A 19,919-nucleotide genomic window follows, 5' to 3' on the forward strand; every position below is an offset into this window, starting at 1 on the left:
GAGCAAAAAACAAATATTATGTAACAATATTGGAAACAATATTATCATGATGATTAAGGTAAGACTTCACCATAAAAAGTATTTTCTAAGGTAAGGTAATGTTATTTATATAGCATTTTCAGTAACAAGACAATACAAAGTGCTTCTAATATCCTGCAGGACAAAAAATGCTACTACTAATAATAATTTAAATAAGTAAATTGAATAGAGACAGATATACTTATTATGAAGTCAATGGTGACTAAAATGTACATTTAATTAAAACTTTAAGCTTTTTTTCTGGACTATTTTATGCTGGTTATGGTCCTCCATAGTTCATGTCTTTGAAAGTATACTTCCGGCCCCTGCAAACCTAGGTGGTGAACCCCGCATTCCTTTATTCGTATCAGTTAATGGACGTTTTGAAGTTCGTCACCGAGGACCGAATAAAAATATGGAAGTTATCGTTTTTTGCGGTCATAGGTAGGTTTTAAAAGAGCTACGTAATATGTTTATTTTAGAGATTTATTTTTTAAATAAGAAATAGTCACACAATAAAATCATATAGGGTGTGAACTGCGGTGTTCAGGCAGGTGTCCGTCAATTAGCTAGCTAACCTTTGCAGCTAACCTTTCCTTCTCGAACATTCTGACTTCTCGACCGCTGGTTTGACCGCGACATGTTTCGTAGCTCGTTAATAATAGACTTGTTTGTCTGTTTATGTTTTCATTCAACGAGTTTATTTTCTTCTTTTGATTATACTAAACTCATTTTGTCAACTGCCAGGCACTGACGGTTTCCAGCTGGTTGTGTTGGTGAATGTTGAATTATTTTGTGGTTTAAATGGCAACAAGCGATCAAAAATTCAAATAAGCATTCCCTGGCTCTTCATTTATGAATACCTGTTTAATTAGTGTACCATCGAAAACCTAATTTATTGGATAAATCCATTTATTAACAACTATTGGTTATGCGAAACGAAAACCCATAAAAATATAGCATTTGCACATTGAAAGGGTTTTGTTACATAATTTGTGGCTTACAAAGTCATTGGGGAAGTCTGTGTACTTTTAAACATCCAGTGGACACTGAAGGTAAAGACATGAGAGGTGATTGTCAAAGAATCTACTAGTTTAGGAAAAAAACTGGTACAAAAAAAGGGAGGGATAACTGAAACCATGAGAGAAGATATTGAAGCAAACCCCAGAGTTTTGGGAAGTTCACAATGCAACAGCGAGAAGTTAAATAAAGCTCTTTTCTTGTAGTTTAATAGTTAAATAATCTCAGAAACTATTTTGTTTCACATCTGGAGCTTCTCAAAGCTTCACCAACCTTTACAATTTTCAAAGAAACAGAATGTAATGAAAACATGACAAATAATTATGTAAGAAGTAAAGGATATTTCACACACATTGTTCCAGAAGTTTGTTTGAGGGTATTACTGTAGCAAGTTGCTAAGGACACATTTATTCCATTATCAACCTTTTGAGCAAGACAATAACCTTTGAAAGACGTTCTCCTCATGTTGTGTGAGCATCCTTAGGGGCTCCTGTGTACTTGCAGTTCAAACAAATCCAATTTGATTTGATTAAATGACACTTTAGGTGTGTACACACTATGTTCCTATTGCTCTCATTCCTTTTATACGTTTACTGAACATAAAGATTTTTCTGATGGTAAAAATAAGTTGATTCAACAAGAATAATCTGCTTAAGTAGAAATGTCATGGTTTAAAAAAATAAAACTTTTTGCATTGTCTTTAAGGCTGTTGCTCATCTTTTGCATAAGGTAAGCTGGATATAAGCAATTGCACTTCACCAAAGTCCCACTGTGGTCTCCGCTTGAGGTAAGGTTATAATTTTTAAATAACTGTTTTTGTTGTGAGACAACAGTGATACCAGCTGAGTATCATTGTGGGCTTTCTCTGAGTACTCTCTCCAAAAACTTGACTGTGTACTGACCTCTTTAATTTGTCCCTATTTGAAAATCATATTTGAAAATACCCAGCTTTTTGAAGACTTTTTCAGGAGACAAATTAACCTGTAATCTCTATATGTTAGAGATTGTTGATTCTGGTTGAGAACATCAATTATTAATGTGCCCAGACTCACAGGAAACTTTTGCATGGAAAGATGGTTGCTTTACCCTTGTGATGTAAACATCAGTGTCTTGACATGGTCATATGTAACACTCAGGCTTGACTGTCAGTATATTCTGTTTGTTTTTTTTTTTAGAATTGTGATGATCTTTTCCAAATATGACCACCTGATTATCAATAAACTCCACAAGGTAAGTGCATTGCTTTTTTTATTTTGTGATTATAAATTCAGGTATAATCATTAAGGTATACTCATGTTTGCTATGAGCTTGTAGTTGTACTGGTGTAAAAAAAGTTTCAAAAACTCCTGTAAAGATTGAATACAGATTAGAAATAAAACTACAATAAGTACATTGGGTGGGAACTAACTGTTATTAAGCGTTTGATAAATTAAAGAGGCATTCATATAAAGTAAGTATTGTTAGTCTCTGTATTCATTATTTCTATTCTTTCCTAAATGGTTGCTGAGATTGATTTTTGTCCGTGTTGATTTGTGCTTTTGATCAGTTATCTTTAAAAATGTGTGTGCAATGTGTGTCTTTTTTACATGACATTGGTGTGATTTTATTCATTAGTTTTTTGTACTCTTCTGTAACACCAATCTATATTCATGCTGTTAAATGCTGTACTGAGGATTTGGGAAAACATAAAATCTTAAAATATTGGTAAAACATACTTTGTGCAGTTCTTCAGTGAAGATGTGTGAAATTTGTTTTTGTAGGTAAAAACCTTTGTCAGCATTTCTTGTTCTCTGGTTAATTATTCTGAGACAGGCGCAATCTTTGTAAATTAGAGCACACATCTAAAGAAGGTGAAGAAGATTCCAGATGGCTCTTTACTTGCCTTGTTTATTAAAGGGTATGGTAACAATGGAAATACACATGATACTTAATATGCTTTTCCCTTGCTTTAAAAGTGCAGCAACATTACATGGTTTGAAAGTCTTGGTGCACCCAGTGTTGTAGACTTAGAAAATTTACGGAAGACATATCAGTTGTTGAATAACAAAATTATCTTTATGCTTTGCCTTTAAACATGGGTACTGAAATGATGTCGGAAATAAAAATACAGAAATATCTTAAGTTGTAATCAGACTGAGAATTTGAGAGACTGTAGTATATCGTCTCCCAAAAGATTTCAGCTAGTAACATAAATTAAATGCTTTTAAACAACCATCCACAGGTTAAATTCTTATGCATTAAATACTTTTCAATATTTCCATTTCTTTTAATAATTCAATATGTCTGGCTTACAAAAGTCCCAGCTTTTAGGCTGTATTTTTCTTTTTGCTGCCCAATATATTATTGCACTGATAATTGAGAGGAACCTCTCTCAAGTACACTGTTGGTGTAGGGCAGGGGTCCCCAAAGTCGGTCCTCGGGGGCTGGCATCCTGCATGTTTTAGTTCTTTCCTTGGCGGTAGTGACAACCTTTTCAGAATGTCAATATTCTTATTAGGTCTGTAACGAGCCATCATTTTATCCAGGTTTCAGACTCTCCCAGGTTAAACCAGGGAGAGTCTGAAACATGCAAGATGCTGGCCCTCGAGGACCGACTTTGGGGACCCCTGGTGTAGGATTTCATTTTTGCTTTGACTGAAAGCTCAACGAAGAACCTTCATACATATTCCTCCTCAGAGGGACGGAAGTCAGTGGGCCTAACAAGGAGAGTGGTTCAGACCTCAGACTCCAGACTGGAGACCCTGCCCCAGGGCTTTGGCACATAGGGACTGTTGACTCTTCGCGCCACAAGGACTTGCCTCCGATCTCGGCTTCCTGAACCCAAGTCCTCCCGCTTTGGGCCATCATAAGGTCCAAACATGTTGTTGTGGTAAACCACTGGTCTGTCCGTCATTCTGGGGTGCATTGCTGTGTTTTCTGGGCAGTGGCTGGTACAGGGAAACAAGTGGCACATGTCCTTTGAGCTGTTGTAGAACTGGGACGGTCCTTGTGGGAGAGGCCCCACATACACTGGTAAATCTGTGTATGAGTTCAGGTAGGTGGAATAATGTCTGTGCACCACCGTAGAGGAGGATCGGCGCAGAGCAGCGGCGTTCTGCAAAATAGCTTCCCTGTAAGAGGGCAGCCGGGTAGAGTCAGCGTACTTTATCTTTTGCTTGTAGGGGTAAGAACCCATATGGGCTGGGTCTAAGTAGGCTGGCTCAGCGGAAAGGGGGTAACAGGACAGGTTGTGCCCCAAACTGCCGTACAGCCTGTGAGGCTTTGGATTCGGCCCCACCACCTGTGGAAACAAATCAGGGATGTCTGTTCGGGTGGACGGAGCTGTGGATGTGGAAGGCTTTGTTTCATCTACCTGACGGATTCTATCATTGCCCCACGTGGCTTTAAGAAATGAGGCTCGTCGATTTAACTTGTCCTTTCCTAAGAGGGGGATGTCGTCCATTTCTGGCTCCAGGTAAGATTTCATGCAGGAGTTGCAGCTGGTGCTGCTGCCGGGGTAGTGTCCTGGAGTGCAGGCCATGGCCATCCCATGAGGGGCCTGGTTGTTTAGGAGGTGATTGGCTCTCAACTCAGCAAAGCAAGACCGTGGTTCATCGTAGTCGACTCTCACTCTTGGCTCTGGATTATTAAACAAATAGCTGAAAGACCTCCGTCTCCGGCTTACACAGTCTGGGGGGTAGCTGAACTTCCTGCGGAGGGGTCCCTTGTGCTCCACGTAAATGTCAGGTACCTGGAACTCCCTGTAGGAAACAAAAGGGGATGCTGTGTGCCGGCCCTGGTTTTCCACATACAGCCTGCTGCTGTGGTGGGGATTGGACGTTCCACAGGGAGTTGGATCTCTCATGGCGATGTGTGGGCTGCTGAGGCTGGAAATGGGCAAAGTTCTCTCCAACAGATGCTGACTGCTGCGTGTAGGCAGCGTGTACCGAAGAGGAGTGGGTCGGGTTACCACCCTGGGCTTCTCCAGAAGGGGCTGAGTGGATGTGTCCCCATAATGAACTGGGAACGTTGGTGTAATGGCCCTCTGAGGGTAGGGGGAATGATTGTCTGTTATACTGGAGATATAGGGTAGCCGACTGTGGGTCACATCTGTGGTTGTAACTCTGGGAGGCAGGCCAGCTCGCACATTGTCGACTCCACGTCTGCTCCAGTTTTCTATTGTTTTGGTGGCGCTATCGAGAGAGTTCTCAACTCTGGCAGAGGACACCATGTCCTTGGCTGTCCTCAGCATCTTAAGCATGTTGGCTTGACTGTAGTTGGTGGTGATGTCTGGACTCTGCAGGCTCCCGTTGCGGTCAGTTTGCTCTACTCCATTAAAGCAGCTGTAGATGCCCTGTAAATGGATGGAAAGGTAAATTTAAATAAACCTGCAGATCGCTGAACTCTTGATTATGTTTTATTACAATCACAGATTACTTCCCCATTAATAAATTCTCATATGAAGATCAGACTTTTAATGAGGTGAAGGGCTTGTTGCAGAAGAATGTTATCCTTGTTTATGTGACTGTTTCTGAGATTGAAAGGATGCTTTTATGCTGCAGGATATTGGACATCAGTCCTATAAATGTTAGTTGCTGATCATGCACTTAGCATATTAGTTTCTCCATTTCACCCCCACTAGCTTTATTTTACTTTCAAATTGTGTATTGCTCTGGAATGCAGAATCTCACCTTTGACCACAGTTGATACAGAGATGAAGGTTTTTAATGGGGTAATTTAAATTCAGTTTCTCAGGTATCATGACCATTTCATTCAGCAAACACCATAAAATCCTCTTTCCACTATGAGGCTATTTTATTCTCCTTTCGTTGCCATCTTTGGAATATAATAATTATGGAATAACCTGTTTTATTCATGGCTGTTTGATTTGTTTGAAGTTGTACTTTTAGGTAAAGCTTCCTACCTGTCAGTGTTACCTCTCTTACTATTTAAACACTGCAGGAAGGCAAGAAATGATAGAAATTCACCAAATCAGTGGGTGATCGGCATGCCAAATACTGAGTCATTTAATACATCAACACTAAAAAGTCAGTTTCTTTTTTAAGAAACTTGAAGACCATATTTTCTCTTTAATGTGCCTTTGAAAAAAAAAACCCTGAAATAATAATAATAATAAAAAAATCAAAATACAACCAGAAATGATGTTAAAACTACTTCTGTCCATTTTATTATGTGATAATTACTTACTCTACTGATAGCCAGGAGAAAGTCCAATCGGTCTGATTTGCGAACTGAATGGCGAAGTTTCCAGTAGAGCAGATGTTCCCAGGCAAACACCAGTAGGCTTAGGCCCATGGCGACAAGCAGCATGTAAAAAACTCCGGCCATGTTGTCGATGTCCAGCTTACTGCTCATGACTTCTTTCTTTTCGTTGCGACAGATACCTGTGAGCCAGACGGTTTGCAACTTTTGGGTGTCACCTGTGTGAAAAAATGAGAGAGAAAACATTTAGGTTACATGAAATGTATTTTTATATAGAGTAAGATAATTTCCTCAGTTAATTTGTCAAGCTGAGTATTTTTACTCTGACAGAACATTTACTCTGAAATGGCTGTATGTCAAGGAGAGTTTCTTCAGAAGACAGACTGATATGGCCTCTCAGTTTGGCATTTATGTATTATGCATTATGCGTTATCATTTCTCTTTCAGTTTTATAAATTCAACTAAAAGTGAATAGCAAAATAAATCAATTTCTGATTTAGTTTTACTCACATGTTCTTTATATAGTTGCTATTAGCAGCAATGTGCAGGTAGCACATTGTTACTGTTAGCTTTCTATGAGCATGTTGAATGTAATTGCATCATAATATTGATGTTTTTGGGTAGTAGTTCTAATTTATGAAGCACAATACCATCAGCCAGGAACTGCAGCAGGGCCAGGTCGATGGGGCGTTTCCAGCGTGAATCCTTCTGGAGAGCAATTCCATAACCAGTAGTAGCAAACACTTTCCCGCTGCCAATGGTTACCAGTTTGCATCCTTCGTCTTTGCCAGCCATGTAATTCAGCACAGCAGCATCATAGATAAAGGCATCCAGTTTCCTAACATTGTAAAACAGATTACACAAGTACTTTAGTTGTCTGGCTCTTTTTCCATTTCTACATTGTGTTCATGTCTCTCTTGGCAGAAACCCACCCTGTTTTAAGGCTGTTGAGAGCGTCCTCTACTCCTTTTTGGTTGTATTTGACCATGTGGGAGTGCATCTCCGGGTAGTTACTCCTTATGTTGCGCTCTGTGCTGCCATTTGGGACTGTACCAAAGCGGAACGGAGGATACTGCTCCTGTGGCTTTTGAAACTTGATGGATGTGGAATAACATTTTATATCAACAAACATGATTCTTGTGCTTATGTAGCTAAACAAGAGATATCTTCAGTTGTTTGCTTATTGTTCAGTGGACATAGTTTGACATACTATATACAGGTAATAAAATAGTTTTACCCGTCATCTTTGATTTTATTACATTTTAGTATGCTGTTTGGTCATTAAGAAGTACTACAAAAAGCAGGGCTTAAACAGAAAGTACACACAGACTGGTCCTGCCAAAGCTCGAAATGAGTGAATAAAATAGGAAATGAAGGAGTAAATAAAACTCTAAATAACTAAATGAGGAATTAATAATGTATTAAGTGTATTCAATAGGGACAGGCACACAATAACAGACAAATAGAAAGAGCAGAAGCCACATTCCTGCATATTGGTGCTTTTAGCCTGAGCTGATTAGTCTCACTTGTTCTTAGATGGGCTTTTATAAACAATGTAACAATATAAACAATTGGAATTAAATAAATAACTATGGCATAAATCAAATATTTGTTTGATATTGTATTTTCACATTTAGTGATGGAAACACCCACTTCATTACCATAGACCTGAGGGACAAAAGGAAAATGTAAAATAAATAAAATAACAAATGTGGAAATTAATCATTGCATCATATATTTATTCCAAAATATATTTTATAGTTATATTAAAAAACATATTTTTACATATTTTGTTTCTTCATGTATTAACTTATTTTGACTTCATTTGTTCATTTTATCTGCTTAGTTTCTTCCCTCTTTTATTGTCCTTGAGGCTTTGTGTTGTGTTAATCGACACAACTAACATCAGTATTTTAGAAAGGAACTTAAAGTCCAGGATGCTGTCCAGGGGGATCTGGACTTCATTTGTCCTTCTGTTGTCTTCTCTGAAGAGGAACTTATTTCATCCTTTTCCCTTTGGCAGTACTTTATGGTTTTAATTATTATAGATTGAAAGTAGGACGAGGGGGAATAGAGGATTTGACTTTTTCATTAACCTTATGCAAATGCTTTTTGAGTCCATATGTTAAATAATTAGCACTTATTTAATGGGAAAAAAACAAAATAAAAGCTACGAATCAGCCATTTCAGGACTCTTGAAAGTCCAATTTCTGCTGATTTTTCTGTGAAGCTATCAGTGCAATAAAAATTTAACGATTTATCCTCTCAGGTACATCTAAATACAAGAGTTAAGACAAATTGCAGGTAGCTTTTGGAGATTAATTTGCTTGGACGGAGGTATTTTTGTCATGTTGCTTGACAACTGTGGTTGTCACTCACTCACTTAACATCATTTCGTGAAAGTGGCGAAGTTATTCCCACACTTCATTATTGACTAGCCATTCCTTTAAAACAAGGTCACTTTATCTGTCTTTGTGTTGTACCTTATTTCCATACACCTGCCCTAAGGAGCTTAGCGCAGCTGGTCAAGCAGCAGTTCAGTTCTACATTCCTACGGCGTTGCCACATACAGAAAGAAGTAGAATAATCTATGAAGTCCCTGTCAAAAGAGCTTTGTTTCTTGCACTGCATTGCAGAATTGGTGAATAATGAAAAGAGAATTGCTAGTGACTTTCCTAGAATCGTAATGAGCGGTGGACAGCTTGGTCTTTTTCCTCAAATGCCTCTTTAATCTCCTCAGTTGTCTGAAAGCACAGAGACTACAAATCACTTTGTGCTGATGGTTTAACACAGATTTCCTCATCAATACCTCTATGTAATGCGACCCCAGGGCAACACAAGTATGAATAATAATACCAGGAAATTACAATCACAGCCTACCCGGAATATCTTCTCATTTTCATTAACATCCTGCTCTCAAAGATAATGTAATTTATTTTTTTTCCTGTTTGCATTAACACTTTTAGATTATCCACAACTTATAACTTATAAATAGACATCCTTGTCTTTTAGGTTGCACATCAACAACAAAACAATGTCTAAGACAAAGGTCTGTCTGTACCTTTTTGTCACTCAGTCCGGAAACAGTGTCGATGTATTGCTCCTGGATCATAAAGGCAGCCAGATTCGCTGTGTACGAAGCCAGGAAGATGACAGCAAAGAAAGCCCAGACCAGAACCATGATCTTACTGGTTGTACCCTTTGGATTCTCAATAGGAACTGAATTGTTGAAGACGATTCCCCACAGTAGCCAAACTGATTTTCCAATAGTAAATGTGGGACCTCCGGGATCTAAAAACCAAAGAAAACAGAGTTGAGAGTCAGTTTTATTAGGTTGTTTTCCAACTTGAATTCTGAAATTAGAAAAGGTTTTATTTTGTTTTGGTTAATTTGTTCATTTTTGGCATAGATCATTTGTGGTTCATACTTCCAAATGGTAGCTGTGGGAGCCTTTGTCTCTCAAGCTGTTAAGGATAAAACACTGAAACTATGAAGTAAACAGTACATTTAAATACTGGAGTTAACAAACTCTTGTGTTCAACATTTTTATAATTAGAATAAAGTAGATGTGACTGAAACAGTAATTAACACAATATTTTCTCTTTTTTGCTCTTATTTACTCTTATTCTCTTACTGGAGACAATCGTTCATTTTCTGCAACATAATATGCAATTCTTTTAAGTTGTACAAGATAAGTTAGTTTTATTTTTAACCTATTCTCTGTTATAAGTTTTAACTTTTTTTTGAAAGTAGGTCCTTCCTCATTGATTTACTCAATTTCAGTGCATGTCAGAGATATAAAATCTACACAGTGGATATCATCTGCACTAACATCTCTTAAGGCCAAAGCTGATGTGTAACATAAAATATTGGAAGAAAGTAAAGACTTGTCCTGTAGAGATTAGTTGGCAACCCGTGACTCTTTGCTCTTTCATCCATTACTGGGTATTAGGGGACCACATGGCGATGAAATGAAACTGCAGTATCTTGATTCAACAAGAATTGATCCAATGTGTGAACACCTTAAATAGGCTTTCATGCTACATTTTCTCTTCAACATTTGATACCTTTTCAGAATCCAGTGTAAGGAGTACAGAATTACAGCTTTCTGTATTTTCAGCTCTGACAGTATTTTAAAATGATGCTTTCAGTAGCTTTGTATTTCAGGAAAAGTTGCAAAACCCTTGCTAGGCAACATATGTCTACATGCAAGCCTTTGACTACTTCTGTTTCTTTGGTCAACATGACAAAAAGAAAACATTGATAGTGGGGAGAAGAGGCTTTTTTGATTAGATCAGAAAAATACCACACTACTTGTAGATTTGTCTGTAGTTATTTGCAGTCTTTTTCATTCCACTCTGCCTGTCTTTTGCTTCTTTTCTCCTGACAAACCACATTTGTGACTATATCCCCAACAGCGGTTCTCTTTATGCATGTAACTACCTGAAGGAATTTAGGTGTGTTGGGTAACATGAGATTTACCTTTGGCACTGACCAAGCTGCGGTTATACCCAACTGGACTGCAGTATTCAAAGACGAACACTGTGATGGCCACGACTGTCAGACACATGACGAACATCATGACCCAGACTGCTGGACTGTATGGTTCTGCAGAGACACACAGCTTAATTAGGCAGGGAAAGAACTCATAATGGCTCTTTTAGTTAACAATAGTAAAATAGGTAGGCTATTAAGATGGCTCTAAAAAGTTATACTGAACCACTTCTGATGCAGTTTTAGTTGGTAGCATGTTCTCAGAGTTGGTTTTCACCTAAAAATGCTGATGGAGAGACAGTCCCGTTACTTCTAGCCACCATCACACTTATTCCCGTCTCAACAAATGGCACCGAAAAATCAATGATCTCTGAACGCTCTTCGTTTATGGTCAGTGAACCGATAGCCATGTCCGCTCGCTTGTAGAACACCTGTTGACAAAAATAAAACCTTATAATTAGATTTTTTTTGTGTCTAGTTGCAGTTGATTTCAATTGATCCACAATTTCCTTGCTACTTTCTTTCTCTTTCATCATCACAGTGTCTGCACTACTCTACGTGACCTTTAGTATTTTGGTCACTAACATCTTTATTGTTACTAAAAATTTATATTGTCATAACCATTGTTAATCAATATATTGTGCAACTTGGTAGGATTTGCAACAGAAATGCTTTTCATCAATAAATCTAGATGCAATAAGACCATCGTTTTATAGTTAAAGCGGACATTAAGATTTTAGTTGCCCCACCCGAACATGATTTGTAACTCTTTTTCATAAATGTGTTGTTTTGTAACTTAGCAGTTATAAAAACACATTTAATAAGGAACCCAACTCATTTAAATAGAATACATTATAAGGTCTTTGTCATTCCTACCTCTCCGATCATCCCGTTCCAGATGCCTCTGACCAGCTTGCCATGCTTGCCGTTGGTAACCAGGTAAAGGTCGTAGGAGAACTTGATGGTGCGTGAGAGTTTCTTCAGGATGTCTATGCAGAAACCTTTACAGCACAGCTTGGTGTATGGCTCAGTGTGACCCACAATACTGAAAAGCAAAAGACAGTGTTGTTTTAAGGCAAGATTCTTTGTTCTCTCATACATAATGGTTTATGGTTTCAAATCTGTGACTTCCAGCATGTGTTTTACACATTTTGTATAAAAGACTTTCAAGCTCCTACTGCTGATGCAACATTTTCTTTGAAATATAATACACTGGTTGGGTGATGTTGCTGTGAAAACACCAAATCTTACCATTATGGTACTGTTTCTGGTGCAAATGTCTTCATACGCTTGAAATAAGACAAAACTAACTTACAAGTAATTTTGCAGCCAGATATGGAGCTTGTATGAACTAAATATTCTTCAATATTGATGAAAAAGTACTAGTTTCTCTGGCAGATTATTGCACTTATAACGTGGAAAAAAATTATTGATATAAGTAATGCATTGCCAGCGTAACTTTACTGCTGTAAAGTTACTTATAAGTTAATTTTGTTGTTTTCTATTGCTCTACTTGTGGGTATTTCAAGTGTACCAAGATATTTGTGCTAGACCAAAACACTTGGTAAGATTTTGTGTTTGATGGATATAAAAGCGTAGTTCATCTCATGTTTTCTCATAGTTTCTATCACATTTAAAGCAAACTGTGTTTAATATTTTCTTATCAAAGAAAAAAAACTCCTGTTTCTTCCAAGAAAAGAAACATACTTCTGGAAGTCAGCGATGTTCAGAAATAAGAGACTGGTTTCTCAGAACTGAAAGCATTTTTGTTTGGGCTAAAGTGGGCTTCATAGGAGACAGCCCTGTAGGAGAGCCTCCTGCTTATGATACATGTTGTGGTGTGTTAGGTATCTAGCAAGCCATGTATTGAAGGCAGAGAGCTCTAAGGACACATCACCCCTAACCTCCCCCAGACCCTCAGTTTAATGACCTGTGGACTCACACATGATAGGCCAGGAGACGAGGCAGCAAAGAATAACCAGAAACAAATGAATCCTTCAGAGGAACTCAGCCTGGCACAGCAGACCATATGTAAACACAGAGCTCCCAACACACCGCCTCACCAGCTGCCAGGTTCACGACTCCCCTCTAACTTAGTCATTAGTAGTAAATTAACAGTTTGAGCCTAACTGCACACTAAATATGAACCAAAGTTCTTAGCGTCTTTTAAACTTGTGTGTAACTGTGATAAATGTTTTATAATTTGATCTCAGGTTTTAAGTGCGAAGTATAGCTATTTTTATTTAAATTATTTTCTGCCTTTTGTTTTGAACTTTTTTGTGCTGTCATTTTCTGAACTTTCCATAGGAAGTGTCGTCTTTGGGCCTTCTCTATCGAGCACAGAGTGAATTCAGTGGACAGGACAAACAGCAGCACTTAAAGGCAAATTAAAAGTAATCAGTCTAACGTGTGTTCTTATAGTTATGGGAAATGAAGATGAAAAAGCCTGATTAAATGTCCTGACAGAACTTAGAGTTACAGCAATTAAACATTACTTTAAAAAGCTTTCAATATTTAAAGCTATCTGGTGCTGATCTTATTGCTCATCAACAGTTGCACTCAGTTTATGTCTTTTATTAAATCAACTTATGATTTCATTTTTATTGAACACTGTTAATGTATAATTATCTCCTCAGCTCAATGTCATCCTTCAGCAGGACATTATCTCTGAATGAATCATCCCCAGAGTGCTGTGAGGGAAACGTGTTATTTATTATGGTCCTTCTGAAGAACTTTTTTCTACTTTGTGAGCTGAATTTGCTGAAATCTGCTGGAGCTCGTCAAAGTTTCTTGCAAAACTACGAAATAATTTAAACATCTAATTTGTCTGTGCTTTGTTTGTGTCTTTAAATCTAAATATCATAATTTATCACTGTAACTTTTGGGATGTTTTATTGTCCAGTTAAATTTGTTATTGTGACTGACCTAATCATGCTCAAAACTACCAAGAGAGATGTACAAACAGATTACTAGTTCTGTGAAACATTATATATTTTTTAGAAACCATAACTGACTAAGAATAATTTTTGACATTGTATCTCTTCAAATGTAACTAAAGCAGGAGTATTTTTTTCCCTATGATACCATTTGTAAAGTAAATTCTCTTAACATTTTCAATAAAAACCAGCTTTTTTGTTGTTTGAAAATAATCTGCCACAGATATGACACATTTGGGTCTTCTCTGTAAATCTTTAGGATCTTTGGAAATGACATGCTATTTTTTCTTCAAGAGCTTTAAATCATTATTTACAAAAGCACTTTTGCTCAGAGTTGATTGTTGGTAGTCTTTGGCAAAATCTTTTGTCATGAAAGAAAATCTCTGGTCTTAATCTTAAATAAGCCCATGGGTTGAGGTTGTTCAGTGTCACACGTGAGATTTAGTGTTTTCCCAACCAAAGATGACCAGCAACAAATATCAAGCTGTGTCTGTTTTCTCGGAACTGCTCTTTCTGTAGCTGCTGTTGTGACAGGAATCTGATTGTTTTCCTTTTTTCCCAGTCATAATTTCTGTTACCTCTGTCTCTTTTCCCTCCAGTTCCTCTCTCCCTTTTCAGCATCTAACCCATAATAAGCACAGCAACACTCGTAGTCATATCTCAGTTTCTGCTGGTATTTTCATCATACAGTTTGACAGGATTTCATATCAAGATTTTATGCTATCTATCTCACAGTTTTGCATTTTCAAGTGTTTGAGTGTGCCAGGTTTTAATCTGTAAATTAGGTCCTCAGGTGGATAAAGCCTCTATGCTGATAAAGTCCAGCGTCTTCACCAGCAACCTGTTTGTTTTGGCTGCAGCTTGTCTGTCTTATTATAAATGCATTTGATGTTTCTGCCTTACACTGAATAATGTCATTTTTAAACATAGGAAATTTTCCTTCCAGTTTTACAAGTCATAGATATTTTTACATGTGCAAGAATATTTTAATATTAAATGTTTAGGCAGCATCAGAGAACATGTGATGATACAAGAACAGCTGTGTTGCAGTAATAGTATTTGTGTTCAGAACATTGATCACTGCCATGAAGCATTGATCAGCATCCAGATTTGATTTGATTTATGATTCAACTCTGGATGAAAAACTGTTGCGAACTTCAATTGCCTTAACAAAAGAAGCAATCTTCAAATCAAGAATAAGATAAAGTGATAATCATCAAATTATATAAACAGGTGCACTTTGTAACGTGGGTGTTGGCTTTCTACTGAGAGTTTCTAGTGATTCAGGACATCCTCTGTTGGTTCATGGTTTATGAATTGAATCCAATCAGAGCTGCTGATTAAATCTTAACAGTAAAGCTGTTTTGACAGGTTTGGTTGTTAAGCTGCATTTTTATTTTTATTTATTTTTACTAATTACTATGAAATCATATTGTTGCTGCTATGCACGCATACATGTGTAGAAGCCATTCTTCTTGATTGGTTGAAAGCTGACTGGATCATTGACCTTTTATTGACTGCTTCTTTAAAAAGAAAAAATGCAACTCAATGAAAAGGTTCCTTTGTCCGACAGGGATTTTTTCCACTAGAGGCTGGAAGATTCAGTCAACATGAGTGATAAAGCACCACAGTTCTTCATAACACTGAAGGGGCGCGATATTCATCTTCTGTTCCCTTCACCTCGTTAACACCATTGTCAGTAATGGATAATGGCCAGTGCTTCTCTCCCCTGCTAATGAACACCAATATCAGTCTTCAGGTGCTCAGGACTGATGACATGGCCTAATCGTCCCATCTAATTGATACCCCATCATGCACCACATATATTTCCCTGATTGGGTCACAAGGTGATCCCTGGGATATTGCACTCTGGCCAAGCAGCCTAATGAGTATCTCACCTCATTGAGTGATAAGAAGCCATGCATGTGGTAATGGCAGGGGAAGAGCCTCTTCATCTCATGGCTAATGGCACTCTCCAGTTAGATTCAAAATCAATTAAGATGGCTCTGCTAGCACATAAGGGTGTTTGAGGGACTCTACAGCGATCAGATGTTGGTTTGTTTTACTCAAGATGATTGAATGATTCACTCAACAGAGAAATACCAGTGCAACAGAGTGCTTGCAGAAGGTCTTTAAGTTTTATCAGTAGGTGCAATGGCAAATTCTGCAAGATAACAAATTGTGCCAGAAATTATTGCAATAACCAGTGATAAGACCACTTTCAAGTCATGGATTGATAATACAATAATAATGCAATTTTGTACATAGCATTTCATACTGGAACTGCGAGATATTTTGAATATCTAAAACACAAACAAAACCATAAATTTAATATAAAGTCTCTATACACAAAATTCCCTTCAGATTGGAAATTATCAAGCTCACTTTAGTTTTTATGTGATTGATTAATTGTGGCAAGCTCTGAAAATAAGCCACTGTCCCCGTTTGCTCTGCCATCACAGATAGTTAAAAACAGTCATCCCACTGTTGGAAACGTAGTTACAAAAATTAATCTGCCAAAATCGTAATCAGCTGGTCAGGCTTTTTAACGACTGGTGATCAGCCAGAAAAGTGCAACCCTGGTGGCTTCCTCTTTGTAATTTGTTTGGTTTCTAATTGTTCCATTGTGTGATTCATTTGTACATTCATGTGGCCTAAAAATATAATTTCAGATTCAAACATTTAAGATTTATCAAGATGCACAAAGTATTTTATTCTATTGAAAATCAGTTTTTACCTCAATGTTAAACACTATAAAGCAATGGTGACTAATATCTGGGGAAAATCCATGCTTGTCTTAAATAATAAAAACGTAATGTAAAATTTGTAAAGTTATTTCTATCAGTTAACTTACGCCTCTGTCTTGTTGGACTGTCGTCGGCAGGGTACAGTGTTGCTAACACAAGTACCAGTCACAGGGTCCACTGCCTCCACAATAACAAAGGGCCGCTCCTCTAGTGTAGCCACAGTCAGGTGTCTGTAATCTGACACCGGCTCAAGGTAGGAGCCAAACCGCGGCCACACCGGGTATCTCATCTGCAGGATTCCCATCTCGTACGTCCCCACCTGGAGGAGTGAAGACAAGAAGGGTGAATCAGCAGGAGGCAGTCAAACAAACAGATGGCACTCATAATACTTAGCTGTTCCATAAAAAGGCCAAAGACACCAACGGTTTGTGGAAGAATGCCTCAGATTAACAGACTTGAACGCTTACGTATTGAAGAGAAACGTGAGAAATAAACCATGTATTAAACTAATGAAACTACTTAATCCTCTACATTGTTCATCCTTAGCTGTGAGCTGAGGTTTTAAAGGGTTTTGATTTTAAGTCACAGAGTTTGTAATCAGTATAATTAAACATTCAGCAGTTCCAGCCTCTTCTAAATTAACAGTGAGAAGACTTTAATTGGACGTTGATGTTTAATCAACCATATTAACTCAGAAGCCTTTACTTTTTAGTAGCTGTCCCTTTGCCGCTGTTGAAATTTCTTAGGAAATTCTAATTTCTGCACATTATTTTAACTAAGCAATTGGGTATGCACTTAGTTATAAAACAGTCAAGTGTAAAAATATTGACCCATTTCATATGTAGATTGTCACACGTGCCATTTCTTTCATTATAATCTGCATGTTCCCAGTTATGGTGTTAGAAAGAACTGTGGGGATAATTAGCCATAAAACAAAGAGCAGCTGTTTAGGATGTTTTTTAGAGAGCAGTAACTTTTTTTCACCGTTTGTTTATATCAGAGCAATATGACAGCGTTGTAGCTTCTTTTCTACAAAGCATTTTAAACACTAGACTTAAATTTTACCTTTACATTTGCAATAATCAATGTAAATGTGAACTGGTTCTGCTGTTTCACATTAAAGTACTGATTCTCCAAATGTCAGTAACTTCCTGCAGATAAACAAAATAGTTTTTCTTCCAGCATTATCTCTGTTGTTTGTGCAGGAAGAAAGCAATCCAGTTTATACACTGCAGCGAGTTTGGCTTGTCACAATGAAATGAAAAGGGTGGAAAAATGGAACATGGGGAAGAAGTGCAAATATTTAATTTCTTCTTGGACTTCAGTTATTCTTCTCTGCTGCCAGTTATATCGACCAGTCTTACTGTTTTACTGTTGCTCCTCTTATGGGTATTTTGTTGAGGAAAACTACATTTTAAATTACAGAAATACTCTGGGGTGAAAAAACGGCTCCCAGTTGATTCTCAGATTTCATTGTTTGGTAAAATATGCTCAACTTCATCCAGTGAACAGCAAAAATTAGTGTTGGTTATTTCTAAAAAACAAAGCATGTGTTGAAATATAATGTGACCTGAGTGGTAAACAAAATTGTAAACAAAGCCTATAGTGGCTGTATAAATTTAAAGAGATAAGGTACACGAGAAGCTAATATTTTTTTCCCCACTTTTCAAAAATTCATTTTCAGGACAGAGACAATAATTTCCATTTCTGTGTTCATTACAGATAAACATGTAATGGCAGCAGCTTCTTATTGCCTTGTTGGATATCTAGTTGCTAGATAACGGTTCGGTCAGGACTAATTCTTCTTTCTCTCTGCTGCCTTTTTACTCCATTTTGTTTTCTTTTCATCTCCATCAGTCTTCAAAAGTCACTGACCTTTTGATCACCTGAATGGTTTATTGTGGAAATTTGCCAGGTAACAGAAACTGCTAGTTATAAGAACGTTGCATTAACACAGATTTATTAGCTGAAAGCTGAGCCGTATGGTGTCTCATTTTTGTATTTGTTGTGCGGCAAGACCTGGACTGAAACAAGATATGAATGAACTAGTGATGTAAACAAGTAATTGACTAGTTATTAATTATCGCATGATGATTTATTGAATTAAAATGTTTAATTTGATTGATTTAATGTCCATTTAGATGGACCTTCTTTCAGTGTTACAGTATGGCCAGCGAGTGAGCCGCTGCTCATCCTTGATGAGTTGATAGTTGTAAAACAGGGGTACCCAAAGTCGGTCCTCAAGGGTCGGCATCCTATCTGTGTTAGTAGTAACAACCTTCTCAGCTTGTCAATATTCTTCTTAGGCCTTCCCGTGAGACATGATTTGATGCATGTGCATTAAATCAGGGAGAAAACTAAAACATGGCTCTAAAAATGGTTGATTTTGAAGGTTTTCATGAGTTTATTTACTTTATGGAGCAGAGTTAAACATGCCTTTGAGAGCAACAAGAAGGAAGCTGAATTTGAGGCAAGAATAACAGTGTTGCTCACTTTGCCATCAGTGATAAGATTTCACTGATGGCAAAGAGGTAGATCACAGTTTCTGTTCACTTCTTTAACACAAAGTGGACAGTAAAGTCTGCGGTCCTGAACATTTCTGCCTCTTCTTGTGGGATTAAATGTTTCACATATTCTTTTTATTTTATTTTTTCTGTTTAGCAACGTAATATTTTGTTACATTTTGTAAATTTGTCTAAGTTTAGTAATGTGAAAAACTTAAATTTTCTGCTTATTCACCCAGTATTTAATACACCCGACACAAAATTAAAATAATGTTATGGAAAGACGGTTGACCCATTTTATACTCATTTAAAAAAAAAAAAGGCAGTTATCAATTAATTGCTTTCGATTAATTAATTAATAACTTGCATCCCTAGCATGATTATTATATTACGATCTGGCTGCATGGCAGTGTGTTGAGAAAACTCAATAAAAAAGGCAATCCAAAGGTGGAATTGATTTTCAGCTTGCAGTGAAAATAAGCCCAAGGCAAGAGAAAGTTAAACACAGAAAATAGATTGCCTTCCACATCTTGGCTGGAATTTAGTGAAATGAGCAAAATATTGTCCTGTACAAGAGTAAGATTTTCTTTTTCTGGCTTGAAAGGTTTACGTAAAGGTCAGCATGGTGGAAATAACGAGAGGAGAATCAATGAAGCTGCAACTTGGTTTTAAATTTTACATTCATATGAAGCAGGTTCATGTCCTTCCCAGAACTTTACGGTTCAGTTGCTTTATATCTTTTGAATGCCACACAAATACAAACTCTTTTATTTGTAGCTCTCTCTGTGGCAGGGAAGCGTTACCAACTAAAATATTTAATTTGAAAGCTTCTTCACACCATTCTGCTTCTTACATGTTTTTAAGGGAATAATTAGAATTTGGTGCAATTTTTCCTTATTACTTAGTCTTGATTTTTTTCAGGTGTACAAATATTGGAAAGAATATCTTTTATAATGTAATATCTTATAATGTATTATACTTTCCAAAAAAAGAATATG

At 37.2% G+C, this 19,919-nt stretch overlaps 1 protein-coding gene and 1 long non-coding RNA gene across 6 annotated transcripts in view; one reads left to right on the forward strand and one right to left on the reverse strand.

Moving 5' to 3' along the window:
- The first annotated feature begins 374 nt into the window (after positions 1-374).
- Positions 375-19,919, forward strand: part of LOC129373950 (uncharacterized) — an 83,575-nt gene continuing 64,030 nt past the window's right edge. Inside the window, exons 1-5 of one of the 5 annotated variants that reach the window (XR_008607428.1) lie at positions 375-462; positions 1,744-1,825; positions 2,214-2,268; positions 13,042-13,127; positions 13,371-13,766. This is a non-coding gene — a long non-coding RNA (uncharacterized LOC129373950). Of the gene's footprint in view, positions 463-1,743; positions 1,826-2,213; positions 2,269-9,252; positions 9,457-11,632; positions 11,720-13,041; positions 13,128-13,370; positions 13,767-19,919 lie in introns of those variants that run through there. The other 4 variants (XR_008607427.1, XR_008607430.1, XR_008607429.1 and 1 more) reach the window with 4 other exon arrangements.
- The window catches only part of grin2ca (glutamate receptor, ionotropic, N-methyl D-aspartate 2Ca), a 50,285-nt gene continuing 33,260 nt past the window's right edge, over positions 2,895-19,919 (reverse strand). Inside the window, exons 5-13 of the mRNA XM_055052105.1 lie at positions 16,525-16,736; positions 11,611-11,779; positions 11,012-11,165; positions 10,723-10,848; positions 9,302-9,531; positions 7,173-7,333; positions 6,891-7,078; positions 6,226-6,458; positions 2,895-5,371 (exon numbers count right to left, since the gene is read on the reverse strand). Of these exons, the coding sequence (XP_054908080.1) occupies positions 3,752-5,371; positions 6,226-6,458; positions 6,891-7,078; positions 7,173-7,333; positions 9,302-9,531; positions 10,723-10,848; positions 11,012-11,165; positions 11,611-11,779; positions 16,525-16,736 (3,093 nt within the window). The 3' untranslated portion in view covers positions 2,895-3,751. The remainder of the gene's footprint in view (positions 5,372-6,225; positions 6,459-6,890; positions 7,079-7,172; positions 7,334-9,301; positions 9,532-10,722; positions 10,849-11,011; positions 11,166-11,610; positions 11,780-16,524; positions 16,737-19,919) is intronic.

The sequence above is a fragment of the Poeciliopsis prolifica genome, unplaced genomic scaffold (genome assembly GCF_027474105.1).
Source record: "Poeciliopsis prolifica strain line A6 unplaced genomic scaffold, Auburn_PproV2 SCAFFOLD034, whole genome shotgun sequence".
NCBI lineage: Eukaryota > Metazoa > Chordata > Actinopteri > Cyprinodontiformes > Poeciliidae > Poeciliopsis > Poeciliopsis prolifica.